We start from the raw sequence: 26,698 nt of genomic DNA on the forward strand, positions 1-26,698 counted from the left end.
ACACTAACGGCAATTGCTCCAACCCAGGGTCACTAATGGGTTGTCCAAATTATCAGCCATACATAAAAAAAAATCACCCAAAAAATAATCACCCACAAAGTAACATACATGGTAATTCATAAGCTGGCACAAGGTGTTATAACGACTGTCGTTTTCCGGCCACGCGAGGATAAAGGAAGTAAGTTACATTACAAGAATTGAATGAAGGAATGTAGCTTTTTATTCTCGTATGGCGGGAATAGACATTCAGTATAAAACAGGTTTTCTGCAACCAAGTTACCACATATGTAACTTTTTAGGTGATCTTTTTAATTTGTTCTATTTTTATGTATAGCTGACAATTCAACCAGAAATTACTTATGATCGTTTCTGGTGCTGTCAACTCTGTTCTAAAATAACAGAACCTAAAGATCTATGATATAGAACATTTTTGTAAGTTTGGGGCCAGATTTTCCATCCTACCAAAATTTAAGGGCACAAAATTTTAACAAAAATAAAGCACCATAGAACCAGTACACAAATTTGATTTTCGGGGGTGCAAAAATCTGTTTATCCTCATCCAACTACATATATATAGTGTACATAAGCTTGCACTGCTGGCAAGGAGCATACTTTTTTTATAATTATTTTTTGCCCTGTCTTCCCTTTGCCCCTCAGATTAAAAATTTCACCTGATATTCTTCCTGTATCGGAGGACTCACTTTCCCCACTATTGTTAGTTTCCACTGTTGCAGTTGAATTAACAGCTTGTGTAGCAATGATGGGTAGATTACGTTCCTGCTGCTACAAATAAATCAACATATTAATTATCATCATAATTTTAAACATTTTGTTTCAAATGTATGACAATCTCATTCAGTAATCCGAAGCAGTTAAATTTTACAAAATAAAAATTTTGAAAAATATGAATATTCATTATTCAGTGTAATAAATTAAAAATATCTCTCATTTTTGTTGGCCATGAATTAAAAAATCGTTAATAAAACTATAAATTTCGCTTGTAAATCTTAGCATGCCAGCTAAGTTAAACCTAAACTTGCTTTATAATCACATGGCGGGGCAAGGATAGTTGTTAAACCAGGCGTTCTGTTTCATACACATCATGCCAGCTTACGAGTTACCTAGTATGTAGTTTTATGTGTGATTGTTTTTTTTACGCATGGTTGATAATTTGGACAACCCATTAGTGACCACTGGGTTGGAGCAATTGCCGTTAAGTGTCTTGCCCGAAGACACAAAGTGTTTAAATAGTTCGGAATTGCTCCAACCCAGTGGTCGATGGTCGTTGTCCAAATTATCAACCATACATACAAAAATAAAAAATATCCCCCAAAAAATATTCACCCACAAAGTAACATACATGGTAACTCGTGGGCATGAGGTGTAAAAATAACCCGTGTTATAAGACTGTCCTTTTTTTCCACCCTGTGAGGGTAAAGTAAGTTACATTCATTCATTCTTTCCATGTGAAAATACAGCATACCTGTTCCTCCACTCGGGCTCGGAGTTGGCTTTCAATACTAACCACTCGGTGGCGATCGGGAATAGATTTCCGAGCTCGATGACTTTTTTGTGATCAACACTGCAAAAATGAACGCAACTAATTTATTTATTATTGTATGTGAGGACAACAACAGAAGTTATGGAAAAGTAAGTTTTTTTTTATTCTAAACCCTATGTCTGCTTACAAGTTATCAAACTTGGTACAATTCAGTTCATAGGCGCCTAACATGGGTATGCAAAGTCAGGGGCGTATCCAGGAATTAAAAAAGGGGATTCCGCAAGTTTTTGTTTAGAAAATAGACGCATATAAAACATAACGTGCTCGATAAATAGCCTGACTAACATAAATAATAATGCACATAATAGGAGATGTGTAACATTGGTTTTAAACTACAATAATATGACTTTTTGACTATTTTTAAGAAGGGTTCTAATTCCCCCCCCCAAAAAAAATTAAAAATAAGATTCAAAGGGGGTTGGTCTGAACCCCATGACCCCCCCTCCCACTTGTCACTTATGTACGCCAATGTGCGAAGTATGCGTACATACCTTCAAAATTAATCAGAGTACCCATGAGTACCCAGTATAAATGCATAGACAGTTTAACAACCTATCTTAAATATATACATGTTGTAAAATAAACAGTATACAGTGGCAATACCGAAATGATCAATCTGGTCTATTTCCCAAATAAAAGCTAATCTAATAATGTCAGTCATGTGACAAGAAAAGTTCATGTCTTCGCCGGCATAAACTTAAAACTTAATGGGTACTGACTTTAGTTAGGCACCTATAACTCCAATTTGATATCTATGTAACTCGTACACAAACTTAAATATATTTATTTACCTTGGACTAGTAGTTGGTGAACTTTCAATCACGGTCTGAAGAAAATTACCCAAACATTAATTTTTTTAAGAAAAATATGCAAACAAAAACTTTAAAAAAAACTTGAAGAAAAAATATGCAAAAAAATATTATAAATAGAATAATACTTTAAAAAAACTTGAAGAAAAAATATGCAAACAAAAATCTTGTACAGGGTGTTCATGAAATTCTGTTAGCTGTTACAATTTGAAATTTGTTATTAAGTCAGTTCTCAATATATATTTTTCTTTTATTTGAACTGGTGTTTAAGTTTTCATTGAAAGTTTTAAACTAAAATTTTAGATATATATATTCTTTTTGGGTTTAATGAATGTGTCATATGATATGAACCGTTATAAAACAACTGGTTCTGAAAAAAGAAAAGGCACAATGTGTATGACCCTGTATATTAAAATATATTAGATAATCACCCTTCCTGAAGAACTCAAAACTTCTTTTTCAACTCTATAAAAAAATAAACAATAAAACATTACAAGGATCATCATATTAGGGATATGCCGTGCCCGAAAACAAAAGCCCGCGCCCGAGAGTCTTATTTTTTAAAGCTCGGTACTTGAAAATTGGGCCAAGCACTGAGCCTTATGTTATTGCAATAATAATGCACGCGAGAGCAAAAAAGGTGAAGTAACTAAAAGATAGAGAGACTAGGCTAGTCATAGCACACCTTATGTGGTGGCTTATGCACTTTGTTCCCCATACATACTAGACAAGACAACCTAAATGAATTAATTAAGTTCTGGCCAGTCAGAGTCAGTTTTCATGGATAAAACGATTAAATTATAACACAATACAATAAAATAAATAAAAAAACAATTTACACCAGCCGAGGTTTAAAAATAGTTGTTTAGTTTTTATTTAGGTTTTTTTTATGCCCGGCTGATATGAAAAAAAATACGATTATTTTGGATTAAAATTAAACTATTTTCAATAATTAAAAGGTTTGAATTAAAAACAAGATTAAAAAAAACTTACACAGCTTTTGGTGGAGTTGAGGGAACAGGTGGATTAGACGAAGTAGCAGAATTATCTAAAATATGTAACTTTTGTTGAGATGTCAATCAAATAATATCGCACACCGCTTATCTTACTAAGTAAGATAAGAATTACACTGATTAGAACTTTTCTAAAAATCGAAAAAGTTTTATGCAATATGGGATTAGGTGTGAGACCCTTGTCAAGGACATGGTATTTAGTCTAGATTTTGCTCATGAATGAATGTCTCTTATTTTATCCTAGAATGGCAGGAAAACGACAGTCGTTATAACAAGGGTGTTCTGTTTCATACACCTCGTACCAGATTACGAGTTACCAAGTAAGTAACTTTGTAGGTGATTATCTTATGAGGTATTTTTTTAATTTTTTATAATGTTTTGCTAATAACTTGGACGACCCATTCATGAACACTTGGTTACCCTAACACGAGACTGCTTATGTACTGAATAACAGGTGCTTATTTTTACTAGCTTTCGACTTTTATAGAAAGTCACAAACTGTTTTATGTCATTGACCGTAAGCAATTACGTCACAGCAGGTGTGACATAACATTGTTTATTGTGTTGTGCGTAGGGATGCACATTACAGAATAATTAGGTATTCTAGAATATCCTAGAATACTTTATTTCGAATCTAGAATTCCGAATCTAGAATTTCGAATTTTTTTATATTTATAGGAAAAAAGTTTATTGACTCTTTCACAGCAGCCTTGTTAGATCATGAACTGTAAAATGATCAAAAATTATACTATTGAGTAGTTTTTGCGTCACGAAACGTATAGCAGACTATGAAAAGACGTTGCGAAACGTTTACTCTCGAAAGTCCCACAAACACAAATTTTTTTTTTTAAATTATTAAGTTTCAAAAATTGTTAATATAGTTATGAGATGTCCTGTAATGTCTTCATTAAACAGAATACCTAATACCTTAATTAGATTCGAATCTCACGGATTCGAAATTCTGTAATGTGCATCCCTAGTTGTGCGTCATTGATTCGCAATGCCAGAAAACGTGGCATTTGTTTTTTTAGAGTGTTAATGTGGGGGGCTTTTGTTTAAAACCTTTATATATATTAAAAGCTTATTGAGACACCGGGTGATCTGTATTATAGGCACAAATTGATAAACATGTAAATCCAGTGCGAGACAATAATTTGTAAGATTGTGTAAAACTTACTTGAGCTAGAACTAACTGGGGCGACTTTATCTGGTTCATCATCACAGGAATCAGATGAATTGGAATCATCAGTGATCTAAAAATTCAATCAACAATAAATAGAATGAATGATGATTATCACTTATTTATATATATAGTAGGGTGGGAGAAGATGGGACAACTTTAGTGCATAATGTCCAAGTATCCTGATTGTGTTTTAAACAATTCACAACCGTCTATGTGAGTCAGGAGAATACGGTTTGTAATTCTTTGAATGTTCTTTGTTTACTACCAAATGGGACGAGAAAATAAAATAAAAAAGTGTCTCATCTTCCCCAACCCTACTATATTTACATGTGAATTTGTAATGTAAGTAATAATTTTTTTGCAGGCAAAAAATAATTAAAGAATTAAAATACAAAGAAAAAAATATAAAATTAAAAAAACAAAATATAAATGCAGCTTTTAAAATAAAAATAATAAACCCAACTTCGAACCTGCTTTTGTTTGGATCGTTTTTGAAGTTGTTCATAAATTAACTGTTTTCTTTTAACCTCATCCATCGACGTGCTACACTGGATGTGGAATAATAAAAGGAATAAATATATATATCAACTAATAACAAATGGTTTATGGAAAACCAATAATGGTAACTTCCATTAAAATTGAAAAATTGTATAGTTCAACATTTCAAAAAACTTATTTCACAAAATTTATATATAGGCTATATTATATAAATATATATATAAAATACAGATATAAATATTTCACAAAATTTATATATATCCATTCTGTGAGGCATGAACCTGGAATTTGTTTTTTAGACCAGATTATGATATTAACTTTATATATCTCTTCGATTACGGTAGCGAAGATTAAGAAATATTTTAAACAAGAGGACAGGATATAGCATCAAAACAACAGTTGTTAAAACTTATAGTTAAAACATATTTACATTTGGTTGGAAGAAAATAAGCGTGGTCGCTACATTCTACCATAATTGCAAGCCCAACGTCTGCGACCGACGTCATTTAATAATTTGTCAGCAATTGCGTGTTGCCATACCGATATTTACTGCAGAAAATATCACACAAGAGAGTTAACAGTTCAAGGCACTGTTTACCTGTACAAGTTTGGTGTTGCAATGTTTTTGCGAAATAATTCGAAAATGAGAATCAACCTTTTTGTTTTGGTTGCGAAATAGTTGTTTGAATATATTTTGTATGCTATGTCCCATTGTATATGGGAGTGGATCTTGTTGAGTGATTGCTGCAATGTGTCGTTCTCCTTTGACTAAAAGAAAATTAAACAGGGTTAACAATAATATATTTTTAATAAACGAAAAAAAGAATTTTTAAACATATAACTGAATGTAACTTTTACTTGCTTTATCTTTGCGTGGCCAGGAAACAACACTCGTTATAACACGGTTTCATACACTTGTGCCAGCTTACGAGTTACCAAGTATTTTACTTTGTGGGTGATTATTTTTGCAGGATTTTGTTTTACTATTTATGGATGGCTGACAATTCAGACAGCTCATTAGTGACCACTGGGTTGGAGCCATCACCGTTAAATGTCTTGTCCAAGAACACATACGACCGCAATGGTGGCAGCAAATAGCCTTGAACAATTTTTAAACACTTTTTGATATTTATTTTACTTATCAGTAAAACTTACCAGCAGATGAAGGGTCATAAAAAAATCCATTCCTATCCACCATGTTACAAACAGAACGAATTTTTCTTGCCATTTTTTCATCAGTGGTAAGCCATATCACAGGACAGCCACGTAAAACATAACATTCAACACGTTCAAGTCTTCTTGCAGATATTTTGATTGTGAGTTTTTTCTCTGGTTCATATTCTGCATAATAAATTTGAAATTATTGGGTAATAAAATCCTTTGCTGCTATATTCAAAGAAATAAATTAAAATTAAACATGGCTGTTCTGTTTCATACACCTCGTGCTAGCTTACAAGTTACCAAGTATGTTACTTGTGGGTAATTGTTTTTTGGTAATTTTTTATTTTTTTATGTGTGGCTAATAATTTGGACAACCAATTAGAGACCACTGGTTTGGAGCGATTGTTGGTAAGGGTAATCCTTTAGCTGGTGGCCACATGAAATTTTGGTTTCAAAATGTTCCTTAGGTCTCACTGATACCCACTGTATAATTTCTTTGAAAAAAAACTCGGGCGTTCGTGTCGAAAACTAACTTTGAAAGTGCGCAAAATCATGCTGCGACAGCGTACATTTTGAAACCAAAATTTCAGGTGGCCACCAGCTAAAGGATTACCGCCGCTAAGTGTCTTGACCAAGGACACATACGGTCACAATGGTAGCAGCGACGAGCCTTGAACCCATCACCACTGTGCTACGGCGCCATACATATACAAGTGAAATTGTAGACGATGCTGGTGAATAAACCCCCCAAGTTATATGCTAAATGTAACTTATAACCAACGTCCGGCACTGGTGGATTCTTTACTCTCAACGCTCACCAGCCTAATCTCCAATGTGGGCTACTGGAAAATTCGGTGCTAGTGAAGAATCTCCCCCCCCCACCTTATTTGCTAACCACACCCATAGGTTAGGGGGTTAGGTGTTGATGGTTAGGGGGTTGGTATTTAGTGGTTATAGGGGTTAGTTAGTGGTTAGCAAATAAGGTGAGGGGAGAAACTTTACTAGCACCAGAATCTTTACTGGTTTCTTATGTTTATATTATAGTATTATGAATTAATTTTACCATCAAACAATAATAAACGCAGAACACCAACATACCTCCATCAATTGTAAATGAGAACGTAACGCCAGATTCGTTGAGAATTAATGGGGCTGTGTTTTTAGCATGAGGGCTAACATCGTTTTCGTCCAATGGTATTGGAAAAGCTTTTAAAGTCCCGATTCGTATGGTACGAAAAGGTACCTCTACTTGCTGAGCTCTGCTGCCTTTACTAGCCATTTCTATTTAACTTGAAACATGCACAGTTTTATTTAAGTACCGCTGCTTATGCAAATCTTTGCCGCCGATTAACAACACGACCTGCAAAGCATGCTATATAGTGGTTGTAACTTAAACAAGAGAGACAGTGGCTTAATGAAAGGCCACGTAAAACCAAAGACGTAGGAAATTTAAGTAAACACACAAGTATATTTGGCCAACAAAGGCCTACACGTGCGCAGGTGTATATTAGTAAGATAACAAGTGTAGCCGCCTACTTTTTTGATTAATTTTAGGTATTAGGTATTTAAACGTCAGATTACAACCATCGCTTTCAAGCCGTTTTCTATATAAATGAAAAACGCTTCAACCCAGTGGCCACTAATGGGTTGTCCAAATTATCAGCCATATAGGCCTACATAAAAAAAATGAAAAATTTCCCCCCAAAAAAATAATCACCAAAGTAACATACATGGTAACTCGTAAGCTGGCACGAGGTGTATAAACACCCGTGTTTTTACGACTGTCGTTTTCCGGCCACGCGAGGATAAAGTAAGATATATTCATACATATATTCATTCATTCAATGACACAAAAACGCAACGCTTTGAACGTTAAACTTGGCATCGTAAGATTTAGCATATTATGGCCTATCCAAAGAAATCAAAACATGGTTTTAATCTCTTTCGCCTTTCTGTACACCAATTATAATACTTTACTCAGTTCTCCTTTAACAGTGTTAAGAGTGGTTGTAGAAAACAATTTCCAATTAATAATAATACAACACCATGAAATTTGAGATGGAGCAAGAACACACTTATTTTTATTGAAGTAATCCACTGCAAACCTAATGCATAACGTGAAACTTTTAGTCGATGTAATCCAATTAAATATTAGCTACAGGAAAACAAACAAATAGTTGAGGAAAATAACAAGAACTGAAAAGTTGCAAGATATTCGACGTTTGAATTGTTGCTGTGTTAAAAATTGGAACAAAAACAAATTAAAAAAGCCTACCTTACAAGCAGGTTAAGAGTAGTTAACACAGTAAGAGTTACATGAAAATGGGCAAATATTCCAAAAAACGAAATATTAAAATCATTTTTTATAGTAAAAAGCTCCCCATTTTATTGCTAGCTTCCAAAATCATTCAGAAATAAAATTGTGCTTTCAAAATAATACAGTTTTCATTTTTGCTACTACAGTAATAAATTAGGATGAATGTCTACCCACTAGTTGTGGCATTAGGATTAAACTAAAAACAATAACAAATATTTGGCCCATTTACGATATATGCGTCAACAATAAATTATGTTAAATAAGCAATAATCACAGGAATAAATTAGAATTCAGCCATGCATTTTTTTGACGAATGTCATTTTTTGTCACTTAAACAAACTGACAAAACTCTATGAGTAACAACAGTACACATGTGTTTACTAAATGCGTTTTACTTTTCATTTGGAAAGGAATTTTAACCTAACTCAAATGAAAAGGGGCTGGTTTAGCATGTACTATGTAGTAACATAACCAGTGTATATTTATCAGTTTAAAAAGCGATAGATAAACATGAAGAACCAAGTTTAGACTAGCATTACCACGTGCATATCATTATATTAATGTTCACAAGAGTGCTGATCTGTATGACCAGCATGGCAAACTTCCTTATTTAAATCACTATGCGACATTTGTGTTTGGTTAGACTTGTTGAAATGCGAATTTTTGTGATAATGTTCCGATAAAACCTTTCCTCCTCTATTTTGCTTGCATCTTTTTTTGTAAGATTTTCTTTTAAACTCTTCATGGTGGTTTGACCGGTTTTTAGAATTTCTATCCGTTTGTGTTTGTTCTCCTTTTTTTTCGACAGGTTTATCAAGCTTGTTTCGATGCATGTTTTCGTCTGCACAAGATTTTTCGCTTTTCGGTGCTGATTTCGATTTTAAAACTTCTAATTGCTTGTCGCAAATAACATTTTCTTTGTGTTCTATTTTCCTAAGCATGTCAGCATACGTTGGTTTTTGTTCATCATCTGTTGTTTAAATTAGAAGTTATAACTATTCTAGATTATATAAACTAGTTTTATTGCACATAGTATAGTTAAAGACTATAGTAGAATAGGGGAAAATGGGACACCCTTCGTTCTATTTTCCAAACCCATTTTGTAGTAAACAAAGAACATTCAAAGAATTATAAAACCATATCCTCACGACTCCCATAAACCGTTGCTAATTGTTTAAAACATGATCAGAAAATTTGGATATTACGTGCTCAAGGTGTCCCATTTTCCCCTACCCTACTATATATATATAAAACATAGTATATGTTTTGTGGGGTAAAAAACAATATAGTTTTGTGGGGTAAAAATAAAAACTGAAACAGATAATCGTAGAATTAGTGAATATTGATTTTAATTTACCACAGTGAGACTGTTTCGTTGCACCTCCTGTATTAGATGATGGTTCAACTGCATTTGTTTCTTCATCACAGTTTTTACTTGTATTTGTCTAAATAAAAGTCATTTATATATATATCAGGTAAACTTTCAGTACCATTGTGGGCGTATGTGTCCTTTGGCAAGACACTGAATTGCTTCAATTTAGTGTCACTAAAAATGGGTTGTCCAAATTATCAGCCGTACATAAAAAAACAAAAAAAATAATCACCTCCAAAGTTACATACTTGGTAACTCGTAAGCTGGCACGAGGTGTATGAACACCCGTGTTATAACAACTGTCGTTTTCCGACACGCAAGGATAAAGAAGTTACATTAATTCAGTCACTTCTACAATGCGGTGATCACTAATGAGTTTGCTATTCCTTACGGTCACTGTACACAGAATGCGTATTGAGTAATGTGCGTAAATCTCATCTAAAAAAGGACCGACAGATTACGTTCGCAAACGGAACGATTTCGGATGGCATTGTGTTAACAGACGTTTCGCAAATTTCGGACGTTACGCATTCTGTGTAAAGACACCTACGGACCGAATTTTTACGCTCGTATACGCATACGGACAGAAATGGACCAAAACGGATTCTGTACAGCCACGTAGTCAACCCTTTAGTCGCCTGATTTGCACTACGGCGTAGTCAGTGTGATTCATTATTAGTTGTGTAGCTATGTAGTAATTTGTGTTGCAATTAAGTGCCCTATCTATACCTGTAGCTCAACTTAGTTGTCATTCCCTATTACGTGTTTTAATAATACAAACCCAAGAACACAACACGTACATACCTTCGAAACACAATTAGTTTCATGAGAAGCATCTACTTTGGATGGAGCAGACACAGTTGGTCCAGATACATCAGTAGTAGGTACAATCTTCTGCTTATTTTGTTTTAACTTAGCAGCGCATGGCTTCATATCAGTATCACCGCTTCCATTTTGTTCTACAGAACAAAAAATGTTTATTTGCAATTTTGCAATAAAATATTGAGTATACAGGAAAAACACAATGTCCGCGTACCGGCGTACGATATACACAGAATTTTTTTTAATTAAAATAATATTTTTTATTACATCAATGTTTCATCTTATTCTTAGCAACGTATCGCATTTTCCTCTAAATAGTGAGTGAGTCAGCTCCCAAACATTGATAACGAAACACTCACATTTTCTCTCTAAATAGTATATCACGTCCTTTCAGGAAGCATTATTTTAACTTTAAATGACATTTACGTGTGGTTATTAAAAAAATCCTGTGTATGTCTGGTTATATATCTAATAATTTATCAATAGTAATTAGTAATTACATATTTTTTTCAAATAATTTTATATAAAAATGTTATTTTGCAATGAAAATAGTGTTATATTATCTTTTTCCCACAAAAATATTTTTATATAAAAATGCTAATTTGCAATGAATAAATTTTAGGTACCTGCTTGTACACGTGCTTTGTGTGACACTTTTTCTGTCACATTTTTATTATTTCCCTCACAATGTTCAACACGAATGTTTGTTTTTGTTTCCACACTTTGATTCTGAGGATTCGAAACTTCAGAATATTTTTTGACTTGTTTTGTGGTTGGTTTATGTTCCTGAAAAAAAAACTTGAGTAAATTTTTTTTATCATTTTTAAGATTTCATCAGTTTTAATCTAAAGTTTATAAAGAAGGATACATGAGGATAAGCTACAAATAAAAGCTTAAACCAGGGGTGTCCAACCCGTCGACCGCGGTCTACCGGTAGTCCGCAGACTCGTCGTCTCAGGTCGACCGCGAGGGTTGTAAGAAAAAATAAAGATGCTCAAAGCTGTGGCCTTTAATTAATCGTCGAATCGCCAAATCATTAAATTAATCAGCAACACTTTTTACAAAAAATGAGCTGCAATTCGCCATGTGATGTGTTTAATTTCGGCATATGTGTGGTCTTACGTTGTTGACACTGGCTGGTAGAACGCGTTAGGATGGTTAGTTAAAGAGAGTAGGCCTTGGGTCAAAAAAGGTTGGGCACACCTGGCTTAAACAAACTGATCTATTCCAGGAAAACTTTTGTGCAATATTTTTCAAAGTTTTTTTTGTCGCCTTTTTTAGTTTTAAAGCCAGTAGTGTGCAACCTGCGGGCCAAACACGGCCCAAAAAGAAAAGTTGTGCGGCCTGCGATGCCAGTTGAATATTTTTTACTGAGTTTATTTGGTAACAATAAATTTATATAGAATTTTCCCAAATTAATGCTGCCGGACAATATATATTTTTTTTAAGGAGATACCGCCATTTTAATTTCATACAACTAAAAACAAAAGAAATTGGTATTAGTCCATGCAAGCCTATTTTAAACAAAGTACTGCTCGCGGTTCACCCAGTATTTTATACCTGGTCCCCATGTATTGCACGCGCCTGGTTTAAGCCGAAATCTCAACCACAAAATACAAAATAAATTTGATTTAAAACAACATTACCAGAGAGACAGAAAGTACAAGCTTAAATATCACAACCTACCGTAACATTACACCCTGGTAATGGTGGAAATCCTATTTCTTCGAGTTTCAAATCAAATGATTTGTTTATTTGATTCGCGTTCGATTCCTAAAAAGAAAATATAAAACTTGAATTTGATATTATTTACCACAGAAATTTACTCAATTATTTTATCTTATAATTAAATTGAAAATATGTTTTTAGCTGTAAGCGTGTTTTAACAACTGTTGTTTTGTCGCTCTATTCTGCTTTTTTTAATTAAAATATTTCTAAATCTACGACTGTACATCTTAAGATTTGCATTTTTTATTTTTTTAATCATTGAGCTTGTAGTAACCATATACTCACATTTGTAACTTTTTTGAAGTCCCGGTTACTTCCGTGTCTTGAATTTTGAGTTGGCTCTTCATTTGTATGTTGGCTTTATTCAAAAAATTGCAAAAATAAAGTTATTTAAATAAAAAAGAAATAATTATTTATATTTAGTACTTAGGTAACAGCCCTTGCTTTGATATAAGTCATCAAAAAAATATAAAAGAATAAACCTTTTAAATAAAAACATAATAAAAAATAAGAATCATTTATATTTAGTACATAGGTAGCAGCTCAAAGGGCCCCTGTTACGATATAAGTTAACATCAAAAATTTAACGCAGAAATGTTTTCCATGAATACAGTAAAAGTAAAATCGTGGTATTTTGGATTTTAAGCGTTTTTTTCTGGTAATATATCAGTTTGGCGTACAGAGCTTTAAAAATGAGCCCCAAACAAAATGGTTTTCTCATTCAATTTTGTGCTCTGTTCCTATTGTAAAGATTAAACACGAATATCTCCAAAATTACACAACCGATTTTAAAAAACTTGGCGTTATTAAAAAAATTCAGAAATAAATACACTTTTAATAAAGACTTTCAATAAAATGACGCGGGAACTTTAAGAGAAAAGTAAATATCATATCTATGGCAAACTTTAAATAATTATTGCAGTAAAACCAACCTATTGTCTTGCTTGGCTGAATAGGAATGGCTGGAGCTTGGCTTGGTTCTGATACTAGTGTTAGCAGCATTCACAGTAGATACTAGTATTTTATATGTAAGTAAAAATGTATATGTATATTTTAGACTTTGTGATAAAAAACTCTAAACTGTATGTAATTAAAAAAACTTTTGTGATGAATAGTAGGGTAGGGGAAGATGGGACACCTTTTCGTTCTATTTTCTTGTTCCATTTGGAGTAAACAAAGAATATCAAAGAATTATAAAACTATATCCTTACGACTTCCATAAACCGTAGTTAATTGTTTAAAACACAATCAGGATATTTGGATATTGTGCGCTAAAGGTGTCCCGTCTTACCCCGAAGCACTATAACTAAAAACCTATGATATAATTGAAACCTAAAAAAATAGTGATGTAATTAAAAAGATTGAAATGCAAGAATGGACATTAAGTATAAAAACTACACTGTGTATTTATAGAAAGAAGCTACAACATAAGAAACATAATTACCTGAACTTTGGTAAGTTTCTGAAGAATTTGTTGCATCACCATTATATACGGGTTTAAAACATTTTTTCTGAAATTAAAAAACTAATTTCAATTTAAGTAACAAAATAAATATTACAATTAAAAAAAAGTAACAAAACAATAAAAGTAACAAAATAGTTTTAATTTTAAGTAACAAAATAATATATTAATTTAAAAATAACAAAATAATTTCAATTTTAATTAACAAAATAATATAATAATTCAAAACAGTAACAAAATAATATAATAATTTAAAAATAAAAAAATTACACATATGTTTATCTAATTATCAACGTAAGGTTAAAATTTAGCATTTAAAAAAAAAACAGCTAAATGAACACAATAACAATGGTTTTTTGGGATTGTGAATTTTGATGTCTGGTTTTTTAAGTTAACTGTCAAAAAAATGAAGAAATATTTACATATTGCTCAGGATCTTGTAGATTTGTTGATCTATTGTTAAACTTTGAATTTGACATACTTGTGTTTGGTGTCCATGTTTCGCTGGCCTGAAAAGGTAAAAAACACAATTTTAGAATTCCCATTCAACAAAAATTCAAAAAAAATAGTGACATCTAGGTTGGAGCAATGCTGGATAACTTTCGACTCAAAAAACAGAAACACAGCAATTTCAGAATCGATTCAAACATATTTTGCAGTTTTTTTTTGTAAAATAATTATTAAATTTGTTTCAATTATGTATCATTATAATGGGTATATTGCTGAGTGGGGGCCAGCAAAAAAAATTTAAGGTTAAAAAAAATCAGTCAAGTTATCGTGTATTGGTTTAAAATAGAAAAAATACTGGTAATTCTAGTAACTGTAAACTACACTGACAGTTATTGTAGCATCGTTGGGCAGTATACCATGTGGCATTGAATAGTAATAGTAAAGCTTCAATGCTAATCCCAAAAAAAACACACAAAAAATGTGAAATACATATAAAAAAAATATAAAAAAAAAACAAAAAAAAAATTAAATACTATTTGTAATAAAATAGAGCTATGTAGAATATTTATCCAAAGACTACCTTTTTGCAAAAATCTGGGACTTATTTCTTGTTGATTGACAAGGTAAGCACCATTTCTATTGGGCACGTATCTTCCAGGCTGAATGTAATAAAGTATATGAGTAATAAATCTTGTAAAAATCCCAAAACATTACAATACCTTTAAAAGAAATATTTAAAAAATTCTAGCTTTTAGGTTGAAGTTTTTAGTAAAAAAGTCCATATTTAGGCCTGTTTCAAATAGATTTAGTAACATTTTTTGCCTGCAAAATTATGTTTAACGTGAATAAATTTTGAGCGGCTTGTCTGGTATATAAAACGTAAAATACTTTTGTAAGTAGGGCCAAATGTCCTATATATATATATATATACCACTTTCATACCAGATGAGCTAAAAAAGTCAAAAAAGTTTCTTTTAGCGGCTCTGTTATAAAAAAACATAGAAAACTTCTTCAAGTCTTGCCAGATTTTGTAAATAAACTCTGACTTTTATACTAGATAAGCCACTAAAAAGCACAAAAAAAGTTTTTTTAGGGGTTATCTGTTATAAAAAAGGTAAAAGGCTTCTTTAAGCTTTGCCAGATGTCATATATATATACACTACGACTTTTATACCAGATAAGCTGCTAAAAAGATTGTTCACATCATGCCTGATAGCAGAAGTAACAGAATATTACTTATTACCATATTCAGATATTTCTTTATTTTAAAATGGCATGCCAGAAACAATTTCACGGATAAATAAGTCTAAACCATATCCACAATCAGTGGCGCAGCCAAGGGGGTCACGACCCAACCCCCTTTTAAACCAAAAAATGAAAAAATAGGAAAAAAATAAAAATAAAATAAAAATTTTTTGGAATAACCCCCCCCCCCCTTATTTTTTTTCTGGCTGCTCTACTGTCCACAATACCTGTGATATATTTTGATGGTGATGATGCACGCCATTATAACCCCGCTGGTGTCTTGGTGGGACAGTGTTATGTTGCTTGTACTGATGGGAATGAAACACTTGTGGCGAGACCAGTATTAGAGACTCATTTGCATTTGGAGTCACAAATGGTGCTGTGTTAACGGCAGGCAAATATTCTGCTTGGCATGGACCTAAAATAAATTAGAAACTTTAAATAGGAATTGAGTAATACCAACTGATGCTGTAATTTGTGATATATATAGTGGGGTGGGGAAGATGGGACACCTTTAGCACATAATATCCAAATGTCCTGATCGTGTTTTAAACAATTAACAACGTTCTATGGGAGTCGTGAGGATACGGTTTTATAATTCTTATAATGTTTTTTGTTTACTACCAAATGTTAAATATATATAAATTTTTATGCAACACGAAGAAAGGTTTTACTTCTGACCCGGTAAAGAAAAAAAATCTTAATTAAATTATATATATAATATTTTTTTTGAAAAACGAAAAAAATTGTTTCGCATCTGACCCCTAATTTTTTATTAAATTTTAATTTGTATGCAACAAGAAAAAAAAAAGTTCCACATCTGACCTGGTATCATGGGTTGAAATTTACTCGAATGATTTGCAGAGTGCCGGTTGTTTGTTACAATAAGGTTTGAATTAAAATTCATCATGGAACTGTTTTGTCCTTTATAATGTAAAACAGGCTCTTGGTTTCCGAACATGTTTCTGTAATATGAACTTAATTAAAATCAAGATGAAAGCAAAATAACATGTGGATGATACCCACAAAACTGTGCATGTTTTTTAACTTAAAAGGAAGGGAATTTATATTTAAGTTTTAAAGCATATTGTTTGTCTTAAATCAAGGAATAAAATTTTTTACGCACACTTTTTTTTCTATTAGAAGTTTACTTCTGTAAACATAGTAATTTATTTGTCCGCTAGGTGTAGCGACCATGCTTATTTTCTTCCAATTAAATGTAAATATGTTTTTAACTGTTTTAACATGTTTTAACAACAGTTGTTTCGTTTTTATATCCTGTCTTTTTGTTTAAAATATTTCTAAATCTTCGCTACCGTAATCGAAGAACCAAATAAAGTTTTTATTATAATTATAATTACCTTGTATTATCAACAGGGTATTTATTCCCACCATGAACTTGATGTCTTTGTAAATGAGGATGATAGCTTTGACGTGGGAACGGAATACACTATAATATACCAAGATAAATTTTTAAAATATCTATATCAAATTTTTTAAATATCTATATCATATTTTAAAAATATGAGCATATTTTCCAACTTACACAATGTTTGTTCTAATTTAAGCAAAACGAGTAACTTACGCACTGTCATATAATTATATCGTATTTTTAAACATAAAATTCGACCACATTTTCCAAATTATTGGTTCTAATTTAAGCAATGCGAAGGCTCGTCGCTGCTAACATTGTGGGCTTATGTGTCCTTAGGCAAGACACTTAACAACAATTGATTCAACCTAGTGGTTACTAATAGGTAGCCCAATTTATTAGCCACACATAAAAAAAGATAAAATCCCTTAAAAAAAATCAACCACAAAATAATATACTTGGTAACTCGCAAGCTGGCCGAGGTGTATGAAACAGAACACCTGTGTTATAGCGGCCATCGTTTTCTGGCCATGCGAGGATAAAGTAAGTTATAGTAGTAACTTTAGTTCTAATGTCATATATCATACACCAATAACAATATTTTGTCATATTTACCACATTATCGCCACCGGGAGCAGCATATATACTTTGTGTTGCCCACTGTACAGTTGGTAACAAAAAATTCCCAGTGTATGTTGTGGTTACAGTTGCAGACTCAGTGGAAGTTTTGGTGGTTTGTTTCATAACTTCGCATGCTGATGACTTTGGTGAAACAGGCGGAGGTGAAGTTGGTGCAAAAACATGACCATTACACTTGGAATTATTGCTCTCTTCTGCATTCATCTATAGCAAATATACAGGTAATTTTTGCTGTTTAAGCGAATACAATATATATAAATACTATTATTTTTTTTTATTATTCTTTATGGGTGAGGTCCTTGTCAAGGACCTGGGATTTAGGCAGATTTGGCCCATTACCCCAGCACCCGGAAAGCCCATTTAAGTCCTTCTTGCGGCCAGTGCCGCGACACCGCATCGTCAGACGCATAATATTGGCACCATTTTTTTATATTTTTGTGTGCTCACGAGTTACCATACTTTTCAACTTTGTGTATGATAAAACTATTATACTAATGTACTACTTCTGGCAATTAGTTTGTTACAGATATCTTATTGATTTTTTCAGTTCAAACGTCATTCTCATTATCAGAATAAAACATCCATGTTTTACATAAGTATATAAATATATAGTAAAGGTGTATCTAAACAACTATAATATATAATACGGCGCTGTTGCAAAGTGTTTAGCGCGCCTGCCTATAACCCAGAGGTATTGAGTTCAAGACTCGAGGCTGCTATCATTGTGGGCATATATGTGTCCTTGAGCAAAACACATAGCGGCAATTGCTCCAACCCAGTGGTCACTATTGGGTTGTCTAAATTATCAGCCACACATAAGAAATAAAAAAGGGAATTGCCAACAAAGTAACATACTTGGCAATTTGAAAGCAGGCACAAGGTGTATGAAACAGAACACTCGTGCGTCGTACTATAACGGCTATCCTTTTCCAACCACACGAGAATAAAGTTAGTTACATTCATTTATCCATTCAACAAACGGTAAAAAAAGTACAATAATAAGCACCTGTTCAAATTTTTGCACATGTGGACGCGGTTGTACAGAAATTTGTTCTGGGTCAAATGCAGTTGAAGGATTGAGGTGGTGGCTTTTGGATTTGATTCTAGCCTACAAAACACAAATTTAGATGGTGCAGAACCAGTTATTAAACTTCTAAAAGAGGATTAACAAGTCCAAGACATCCACACTACACAGTAGAATACTGACAGTCCCTTTATTTATTGCATGTTCGTTATGTCCCCTATGTCCACCATGTAGTGAATATTGTGGACATAGTGGACATAGCGGACATAGTGAATTTTGTGGACATAGCGGACATAGTGAATTTTGTGGACATAGCGGACATAGTGAATATTGTGGACATAGCGGACATAGTGGACATAGCGGACATAGTGAATTTTGTGGACATAGCGTACATAGTAGACATAGTGAATATTGTGGACATAGTGGACATAGCGGACATAGCGGACATAGTGGACATGCACTAATTAAAGGGACCCGAATACTGACATGTAGAAGTATTCTTGAATGAAAAATTATTACAGTTTATATAGAAAAATTTAATTGATCACATTTTATTATTTAGTAAAAACGCTATGTACATTTTGAGATTCAATCATGTTTGCAGTTTTTTTTGTAAAAAATGACAAATACAAATAAACAACGTTTTATAGTAGTCATAAGAGTCATAATAGAAATTAGTAACTACTGATTTTTAATAAAAGAGACTCCTAGATATTAAACCAACAAGTGCTACACATATTTTTATTAAGAAGTTACAAATTCAGCGGTCAGGCTTATAGGAAAAATTAGGTAACAAATCAAATGCTTATAGATTTCCTAAAAGGTGCAACATTTCTCTTTCTTATTTCGCCTCACATTTTTGACTGTTTTTCTCTCTCTTACGTTCTCTTTCTCGTGCAGACATAGAGAGAAAGAGAGAGAAAAGAAATCGTGTAAGTGAGATAGACAGTGATTGTGTCATCACTGTACAGAGTACAGTATAGAAGCAATCGGTTTTTGAGGTGCCACAGTCTATCCAATAAATAGTATATGTTGTTTTGTTTAAAAAAAATAAAATAAAATTAAAAACGGTTGCCGGAGAACTTTTTAGTAAGTTTCTTTACCAGGCCTGCACCTCATAAATACCTCATGGTTAAAAACTAGATAGTAAAAAAACACTTATATATAATCTTTAACATTATTAAACCGGACTTCTGCTTTAAAAAAAAACTAATGGCATCAGCTTTAAGATTGTGAATTTGAATTATAAAGCAGTAATAGGATCTAATGCATAATATGCTAGAATAATGCGCACTAACCATTATTGGTTTTCCACAAAACTGAACAACATTTTCTCTCAAATGGCGGTAGGCTTTCTGAGCTTTTACCTCAGTTTCAAACGTGACATACCAACTCGTGCCACCAGCAAATTCACAACTCAGAAAATCGGGGCAATCTGAACTTGCAAATAGTGATTCAACACTCTGTTGAGTAAAACAGTCTAATGAATAAATGTTTTGTCCTCGCGTGGCCGAAACGACAGTCGTTATAACACAGGTGTTTTATTTCATACACCTTGTGCCAGCTTAGGAGTTACCATGTATGTAACTTTGTTGGTATTTATTTTGTTTTTTAATATTTTCTTTTTTTATGTATGGCTGATAATTTGGACAACCCTTTAGTGACCACTGGGTTGGAACAACTGCCCTTAAGTGTCTTGCCCAAGGACACTTACGCCCACAATGGTAGCAGCGTCGAGCCGTGAACACATTACCTCTGGGTTAGAGGCAGGCTAACCACTTTGCCACTGCATAATCAATGACTAATACTGTGAAATGCTTTTACTAGTGGCACACTTAGACTAAAATAAAGTGAGGGGAACAGATTAATGCCAGTTTAACATGATTTTACTGATGTGTCATGTTTTATTGTGTAAGGGAAATAAGTTTACACCAATATTAAATGAGTTGTTTGAGGTGAGAGATGGGCTTTGGAAAATGGGTCACTAAAGCTTTGGACTAATTTATGTTTAATGGTTGGGATGTGCCAGAAAAAGGCTGAGCAGCTTGCGATGTAATGTAATATATAGCAAAACACAAGCAAAATTGTTATTTATTTTTAATTTAACCTCTTGTGGGGTATTCTGTGCAATTTCTCTCAAAATAACCATACAGCGTCTTTGGTTGGGTCGAACTTTTTCACACTTCTCATCCACTTGTACATATTCCGAAGCTGTAGAATACATTAACCATTATCGGCTGACTTACTTGCATCTTATTCTCCACAAAAGCATACAATACATTTATCATAACTATTACGATCAAAAATAAAGCCAATTTCTCACAATTTTTTGATCTATTATACTTTAGCTGCAAAATGACTTAAAACAGTTTTCTTTTAAAACTTAATTCTTCGTAAAATGACACAATTTCACACAGACAATCAATCAATAAACATTAACCTAGGCTGTAGTGTAGTGTAACTGAATTATCAAATCCTAATACTAAAGCCATTAAATATTTCAATGATGATTTTTCCGCCGTTAAAGCTGACAGTTGCACATAAAGTACTAAATCATGGGTACAGTAGGATGGGGGAAGATGGGACACCTTTAACTCTATTTTCTCGTCCCATTTAGTAGTAAACAAAGAACATTCAAAGGATTATAAAACCGTATCCTCACCACTTCCATACACCGTTGTTTACTGTTTAAAACAATATCAGGATATTTAGATATTATTTGCTAAAGGTGCCCCATCTTCCCCCATTCTACTAATTTATTCAACTTCTGTTTTAATTTAATCTGTGTCCATATTGTGTGGTGATTGAACACAACAGAGAATAACATAATTGATCAAGCAACCACACCATAGGCACCAAACCTAGGGTAGGCAGGCCTATTTCTTTGCAATGCATTAATCAGTAAACATGAATGAATGTAAGTGGCCGGAAAAGGACAGTCGTTATCACATGGGTTTAACACCTCGTGGCAGCTTACGAGTTACCATGTATGTTACTTTGTGTCGAATCCTTTTGTATTCGAATCTATTTACGGGATTCGGTATTCTATTTAATGACGTCATTACACGTCATCTCATATACTATATTAACAATTTTTGAAAATTATTAATTTTGAAAAAAAATATTTTTGTGTTTGTGGGACTTTCGAGAGTAAACGTTTCGTAACGTCTTTTCATAGCCTGCTATACGTTTCATGACGCAAAAACTACCCAATAGTACAATTTTTGATCATTTTACAACTCAAGATCCAACAAGGCTGTTATGAAAGGGTCAATAAACTGACTTTTGTGGGTAAAATTTTTTTTTTCTATAAATATAAAAAGATTCGAAATTCTAGATTCGGAATTCTAGATTCGAATTAAAGTATTCTAGGATATCCTAGAATACCTAATTATTCTGTAATGTGCATCCCTACTTTGTGGGTGATTATTTTTATTTATTTATTTATTTTTTTTTGGCTGGTAGTTTAGACAACCCATTAGTGACCACTGGGTTGGAGCAATTGCCGTTAAGTGTCTTGCCCAAGAACACATATATTCTAAAAAGTATTCTAAAAAGTTTGGCGCCTATGAATAACACAATGTATGGTCTAGAAGCGGACTTGAGTTTTATTTAGCAAGCTGGTGTTTCTGCCAGTTTAAGTTAGGTAGGCTAGACTACACTACCAATACCAAATCGAGTTATGATCATCTGCCATTATCAAGTGTGTAAACTTAGCGAGATGTGTTCATATGATAATAATTTATTTGCTTCTTCGATTATGAAGATTTGGAAACAATTAAAACGAAAAGACGGGATATAGCGACAAAACAACAGTTGTTAACACAGTTGTTTGTGATGTTTAAAATACAATTTCGAAATAGAAAAAGTACAAACCTTTTAAAGCCTCAATAACCAAGTTGATATCCAAAGTAAGTTTTTTCACAGCATTGAAGTTAGCAATTGTTAAAATTGATACAAACTGTTGGCTGTCCATTTGTGAAACAAGGTAGGGATCTTGAGTTAAATTTTCTCTGCAATTAAAGAAAAAATTCACACAATAAATTAATTTATGCAACATCCAGTCTGCAGAGTGCACGAGCGATTTTTTTAGAAACTTTTGGTTATGCACGCCATAATTTGTCCCACGCACGCCAATTAATTAAACAATGAACAAAATACGTATTAAATTAAGTAGGATTTCCTATTGTGGCTTGGAAATGTTCGTGGTTTGCATGCCGATTTTTAATAATAGCACGTGCGCGAAAAATAACCATCTTGCATGCGCCAGATCTCGCCAGGAATTGCCATACTCTGCAGACTGGTGCAGCATCATGAGAAGTTTTTTAACTTTTTAATAATTTTTACTAATATTTCCAGCAAATTTTTTAAATGTTCTAAATAGCTTTTTGTTCTGACTACCATAGGCGCCGATTTAGGGGTGCGGCTGGTCCAAATTACATAGCGGAGGTGTTATGACGACATTTCGCAGCCTAGTCTAAAATCTTGTGTTAATTAGAGGTTTTTACCATAAATAAGCATAATATAATTGTAACTATTGGTCCAATCCATTACATACATGTGTAAACGTCATTTTAAAACTCACAAAATGTGACATGTATACCCATTTTTCATATTTATTTAGTATAAACTACATTAAAAAGATGTTTTGGGCTTGAAAACTTGAAAGACGAACCTTGAAAAGTAATATTCCAACTGGTGTTTTACTTGGTCCAACAAATTCATCTTCTTTCCATTTGAACTTGATTTCCCTGATTTGTCCATCGCAACAATCTTGTTATCCATTTTAAAATCACAAAATTTCAATCACTTTTTGCGATTCCATTTTCTTAGCTAAACCAGAAGTACAGGAACTTTCACAGTGTTCTATATCAAGGCCGATGCCAAAGGTATTCTGCACATAAATGCTTGAATAGTTAATGACCTTCAATCTTGGTTCATTGTGAACAAAAGTTTGGAAAGAAAATCTACTTTTTCGAAGTTTCTTGCCTAAATATCAGTTAGTTACCGCGAAGATCTTATTGAAGCAACTATGACGTCACACTTGCTGAAACTCGAGTCCCAGTGTTTCACAATCCAGTTGCTGAATGCTAACTCCCTATTTTAGCTGACACGCCTACAGCGCCCAACTGCTCATCTCGGTAGAATCTCTGTACTCAATAAAGAATAAACACGATGGCCATGTTCTTGTGTACATATGCTTTTGATCTTTTTTGCAAACATTAAGTTTCACGTACATGATTTGCACCAATGCAAAGTGTACACATGTGTAGCAGTCGTGTCGTTCCTCGACGTTACAACGCGAGGTTCTTCTTTATATATATGAACCAAAATGATAAAATGTAGCCCTTTTACTGATTTTTTTTTACTGGATATAGTTACACAAACGTTCAAGTCATACGGTAGGGTTGGGGAAGACGGGACCGCTTTAGCACAAATTATCCAAATATCCTGATCTACGGTAGTCGTAAGGATACGGTTGGCGTAGATTCATGGTCAAAAGTCAAGCGTGTCACAAAAGGATGCCCACATGGTGGCATACTATCACTAAATCTTTGGAGACACTAAACTTTTCTTGTTCACTCTCCCTGTAAAGAACTATATGGACGCGAAATAGAATAAAAGGTATCCAACAAGAAACACAGTTTGATAAAAATGGTTTATAGTAGGGTGAGGGTGTATGGGACACCTTATTTAGTTTTCTTGTTCCATTTGCTAGTAAACAAAAAAACATTTAAAGATTTCTAAAAACCGTATCTTTACGACTTTCATAGACCGTTGTTAGCTGTTTAAAAAATACGATTAAGGTATTTGGATATTATGTGTACTAAAGGTGTACCGTCTCCCCTCACCCCACAGTATTAAACAAGACCCATAAGCGCTTCAAAATGATTTATTTATATCGTTACGTTTCGCTTCACTTCCAGTCAATGTGTAAGCAATGGGCCAACCCAAAGTGGGCCAACCGCCCAACCATACTTTCTTTTATTTTAAACCTTTAAAAAGTTTCCTTTTCTGTTGTTATAGTATGGGGTGGGGGAAGATGGGCCACTTTTTTATTTTATTTTCTCGTCGAATTTGATAATAAGCAAAAAATATTAAAAGAAATATAAAACCGTATCCTTACAACTCCAATAGACCATTGTTAGTTGTTATATTTGGACATTAGGAGCTAAAGGTGTCCTCCCATCCTACTATACCTTTGTTAAGGGAATCAATGTCAGGATTTTTTATGACAGATGATCAGTAGGGTGGGGGAAGATGGGAGATTCTATTTTCTCGTCCAATTTGGTAGTAAACAAAGAACTTTCAAAGAATTATAAAACCATATCCTCACAACTCTCACAGACCGTTGTTATAGTTGTTCAATACACGATCAGGATATGTCGATATTCTGTGCTAAAGGTGTCCCATCTTCCCCCACCCTACTATATCATAAAGATTTTGTTTTGATTCACATATCAATTTATGTTCCATTGCTTTAGACTACGGCCAAACGCAAAAACAAACTCATGGTTTGTAAAAGTACTCGTAAATTGTGTTTTTTATTGTCATACAAAACGAGCCATTCACGGATTCTCTGATTCACGAAAAGAATTTATAAGTGCTATCGTGGGTAATAAATTTGGCAACTCGTAAGCTGACACAATGTGTATGAAACAGAACACCCGTGTTTAACCATTCTCGTTTTCCACGCGAAGATAAAGTTCGTTTCATTCATTCAACTTCACACCGTGATAGCTTGTGTGCCTATATGTTGTCTACAAGTTCCTACGCATACCACTCTGTTTGAAAAGTGTTTACCCAGAACGTTTTCTATGCGTTTGGGGCAGTACGCGTTTGGGCATAAACGGGGACCTATTTTTAGACTGTACTTGAGAGAACTCCATCATTTAATTCTTTTACCGCAAAATTTTCTGTTACGCGTGCTTTCGCGTGAACAATTTCTACAGCGTCACCAGAAATGAGGTCAATTACACCAGAAATACCAAACATTCTTCGCGTAGTTCTTCACTTACTATATCGTACTGTTGCCTTTAACGCGATTAAATACTGTACGTTTAAGATTAAAATAGATTAAAATTCTACATTCACATTTACAAGTAATTCTTTATATAAAAAGTTAATTAACATCCGCATTTTATAGGCCAAGCAATTTAACCCAATTTTAGCGATGACATCACCGTAAGAATTCTTGAAATCGCTCATGCAAGACAAGGGAAGGAAGCTTCATTACGACCACAAACAGAATAATAAAAAATAAAGCCTTACATTTAAACAGCGAGCATGGGTGGGACATTTGAATACCGAGCTAGGACTTTCAAACATTTTTATTGTTTATATTTCAAACAAAGTCTTAACGATGAAAATATCGTTTTTTTACATTTTCACTAAAACATTTTATGACATGTAGTCATACCGATAATAGTCATATCAACAGAATAAAAATATCGAAGACTTGTAATAAAAAAGTTTGGTATGGTCCCATTAGAATGAATTTTATATATATAGTAATGAAGTACCGTATTACGAAAGTAATTTAAGTTTGGCCGAATTTTTTTGTTGTTTTACCTGCGCTGGTGATGAGTCTGGAAATTCCACCCCTCTCTGTCATGCAAGAATAGCGTTGCGAAATTTTCCATTTGCCTGTTGTCTTATATCATCCTATATATGTATTATGTATAGACATGGTAGTGTTCCTATTGTGGGGGTAAGATGGGACACCTTTTGTACATACTATTCAAATATCCTGATCGTGTTTTAAAGAATTAACAATGGTCTATGTGACTCGTAAGCATACAGTTTTATAATTCTTTGAATGTTCTTTGTTTACTACCGTTTACTACTACTGTAAGGGCGCTTGGCTGAGTAGTAATTCTCCTGTAAATTATTTATGTATATTCCGCTATACCTTTAACGCATGCTTTTCTACTATTTAGCAACCACAGCTGTATAGGAGTAAATGTTAGGTGTAAAAACCAAAAATGTGTAAAAAAGGTGTAAAAATGTAAATTTTAGGTGTTTAAATCATCTTCACATAA

The 26,698-nt window shown here is 33.3% G+C and overlaps 2 protein-coding genes across 2 annotated transcripts in view; both read right to left on the reverse strand.

Annotated features, from left to right (window-relative positions):
- Positions 1 to 7,462, reverse strand: part of LOC100180401 (histone-lysine N-methyltransferase EHMT1) — a gene marked incomplete in the record, with an annotated part of 22,971 nt that extends 15,509 nt beyond the window's left edge. Inside the window, 10 exon segments of the mRNA XM_026835828.1 lie at positions 672 to 783; positions 1,484 to 1,582; positions 2,353 to 2,387; positions 2,802 to 2,835; positions 3,364 to 3,418; positions 4,561 to 4,636; positions 5,037 to 5,114; positions 5,663 to 5,832; positions 6,220 to 6,405; positions 7,324 to 7,462.
- Positions 7,463 to 8,277: 815 nt separating this feature from the next.
- LOC100185505 lies at positions 8,278 to 23,657 on the reverse strand. The gene is made up of 19 exons (XM_002124630.5): positions 23,332 to 23,657; positions 22,533 to 22,669; positions 20,764 to 20,867; positions 19,955 to 20,119; positions 18,639 to 18,740; positions 17,609 to 17,836; positions 16,983 to 17,071; positions 16,447 to 16,586; positions 15,849 to 16,039; positions 14,957 to 15,035; positions 14,349 to 14,435; positions 13,909 to 13,975; positions 13,397 to 13,478; positions 12,750 to 12,822; positions 12,423 to 12,509; positions 11,363 to 11,522; positions 10,719 to 10,873; positions 9,900 to 9,987; positions 8,278 to 9,512 (listed from the first exon to the last, which is right to left on the reverse strand). The coding sequence occupies exons 1-11, from the start codon at positions 23,439 to 23,441 to the stop codon at positions 14,386 to 14,388; spliced, it is 1,395 nt and encodes a 464-aa protein (XP_002124666.2). The 5' UTR covers positions 23,442 to 23,657; the 3' UTR covers positions 8,278 to 9,512; positions 9,900 to 9,987; positions 10,719 to 10,873; positions 11,363 to 11,522; positions 12,423 to 12,509; positions 12,750 to 12,822; positions 13,397 to 13,478; positions 13,909 to 13,975; positions 14,349 to 14,385.
- Between the last annotated feature and the right edge of the window lie 3,041 nt (positions 23,658 to 26,698).

Source organism: Ciona intestinalis, chromosome 9 (assembly GCF_000224145.3).
Source record: "Ciona intestinalis chromosome 9, KH, whole genome shotgun sequence".
NCBI classification, from domain to species: Eukaryota; Metazoa; Chordata; class Ascidiacea; order Phlebobranchia; family Cionidae; genus Ciona; species Ciona intestinalis.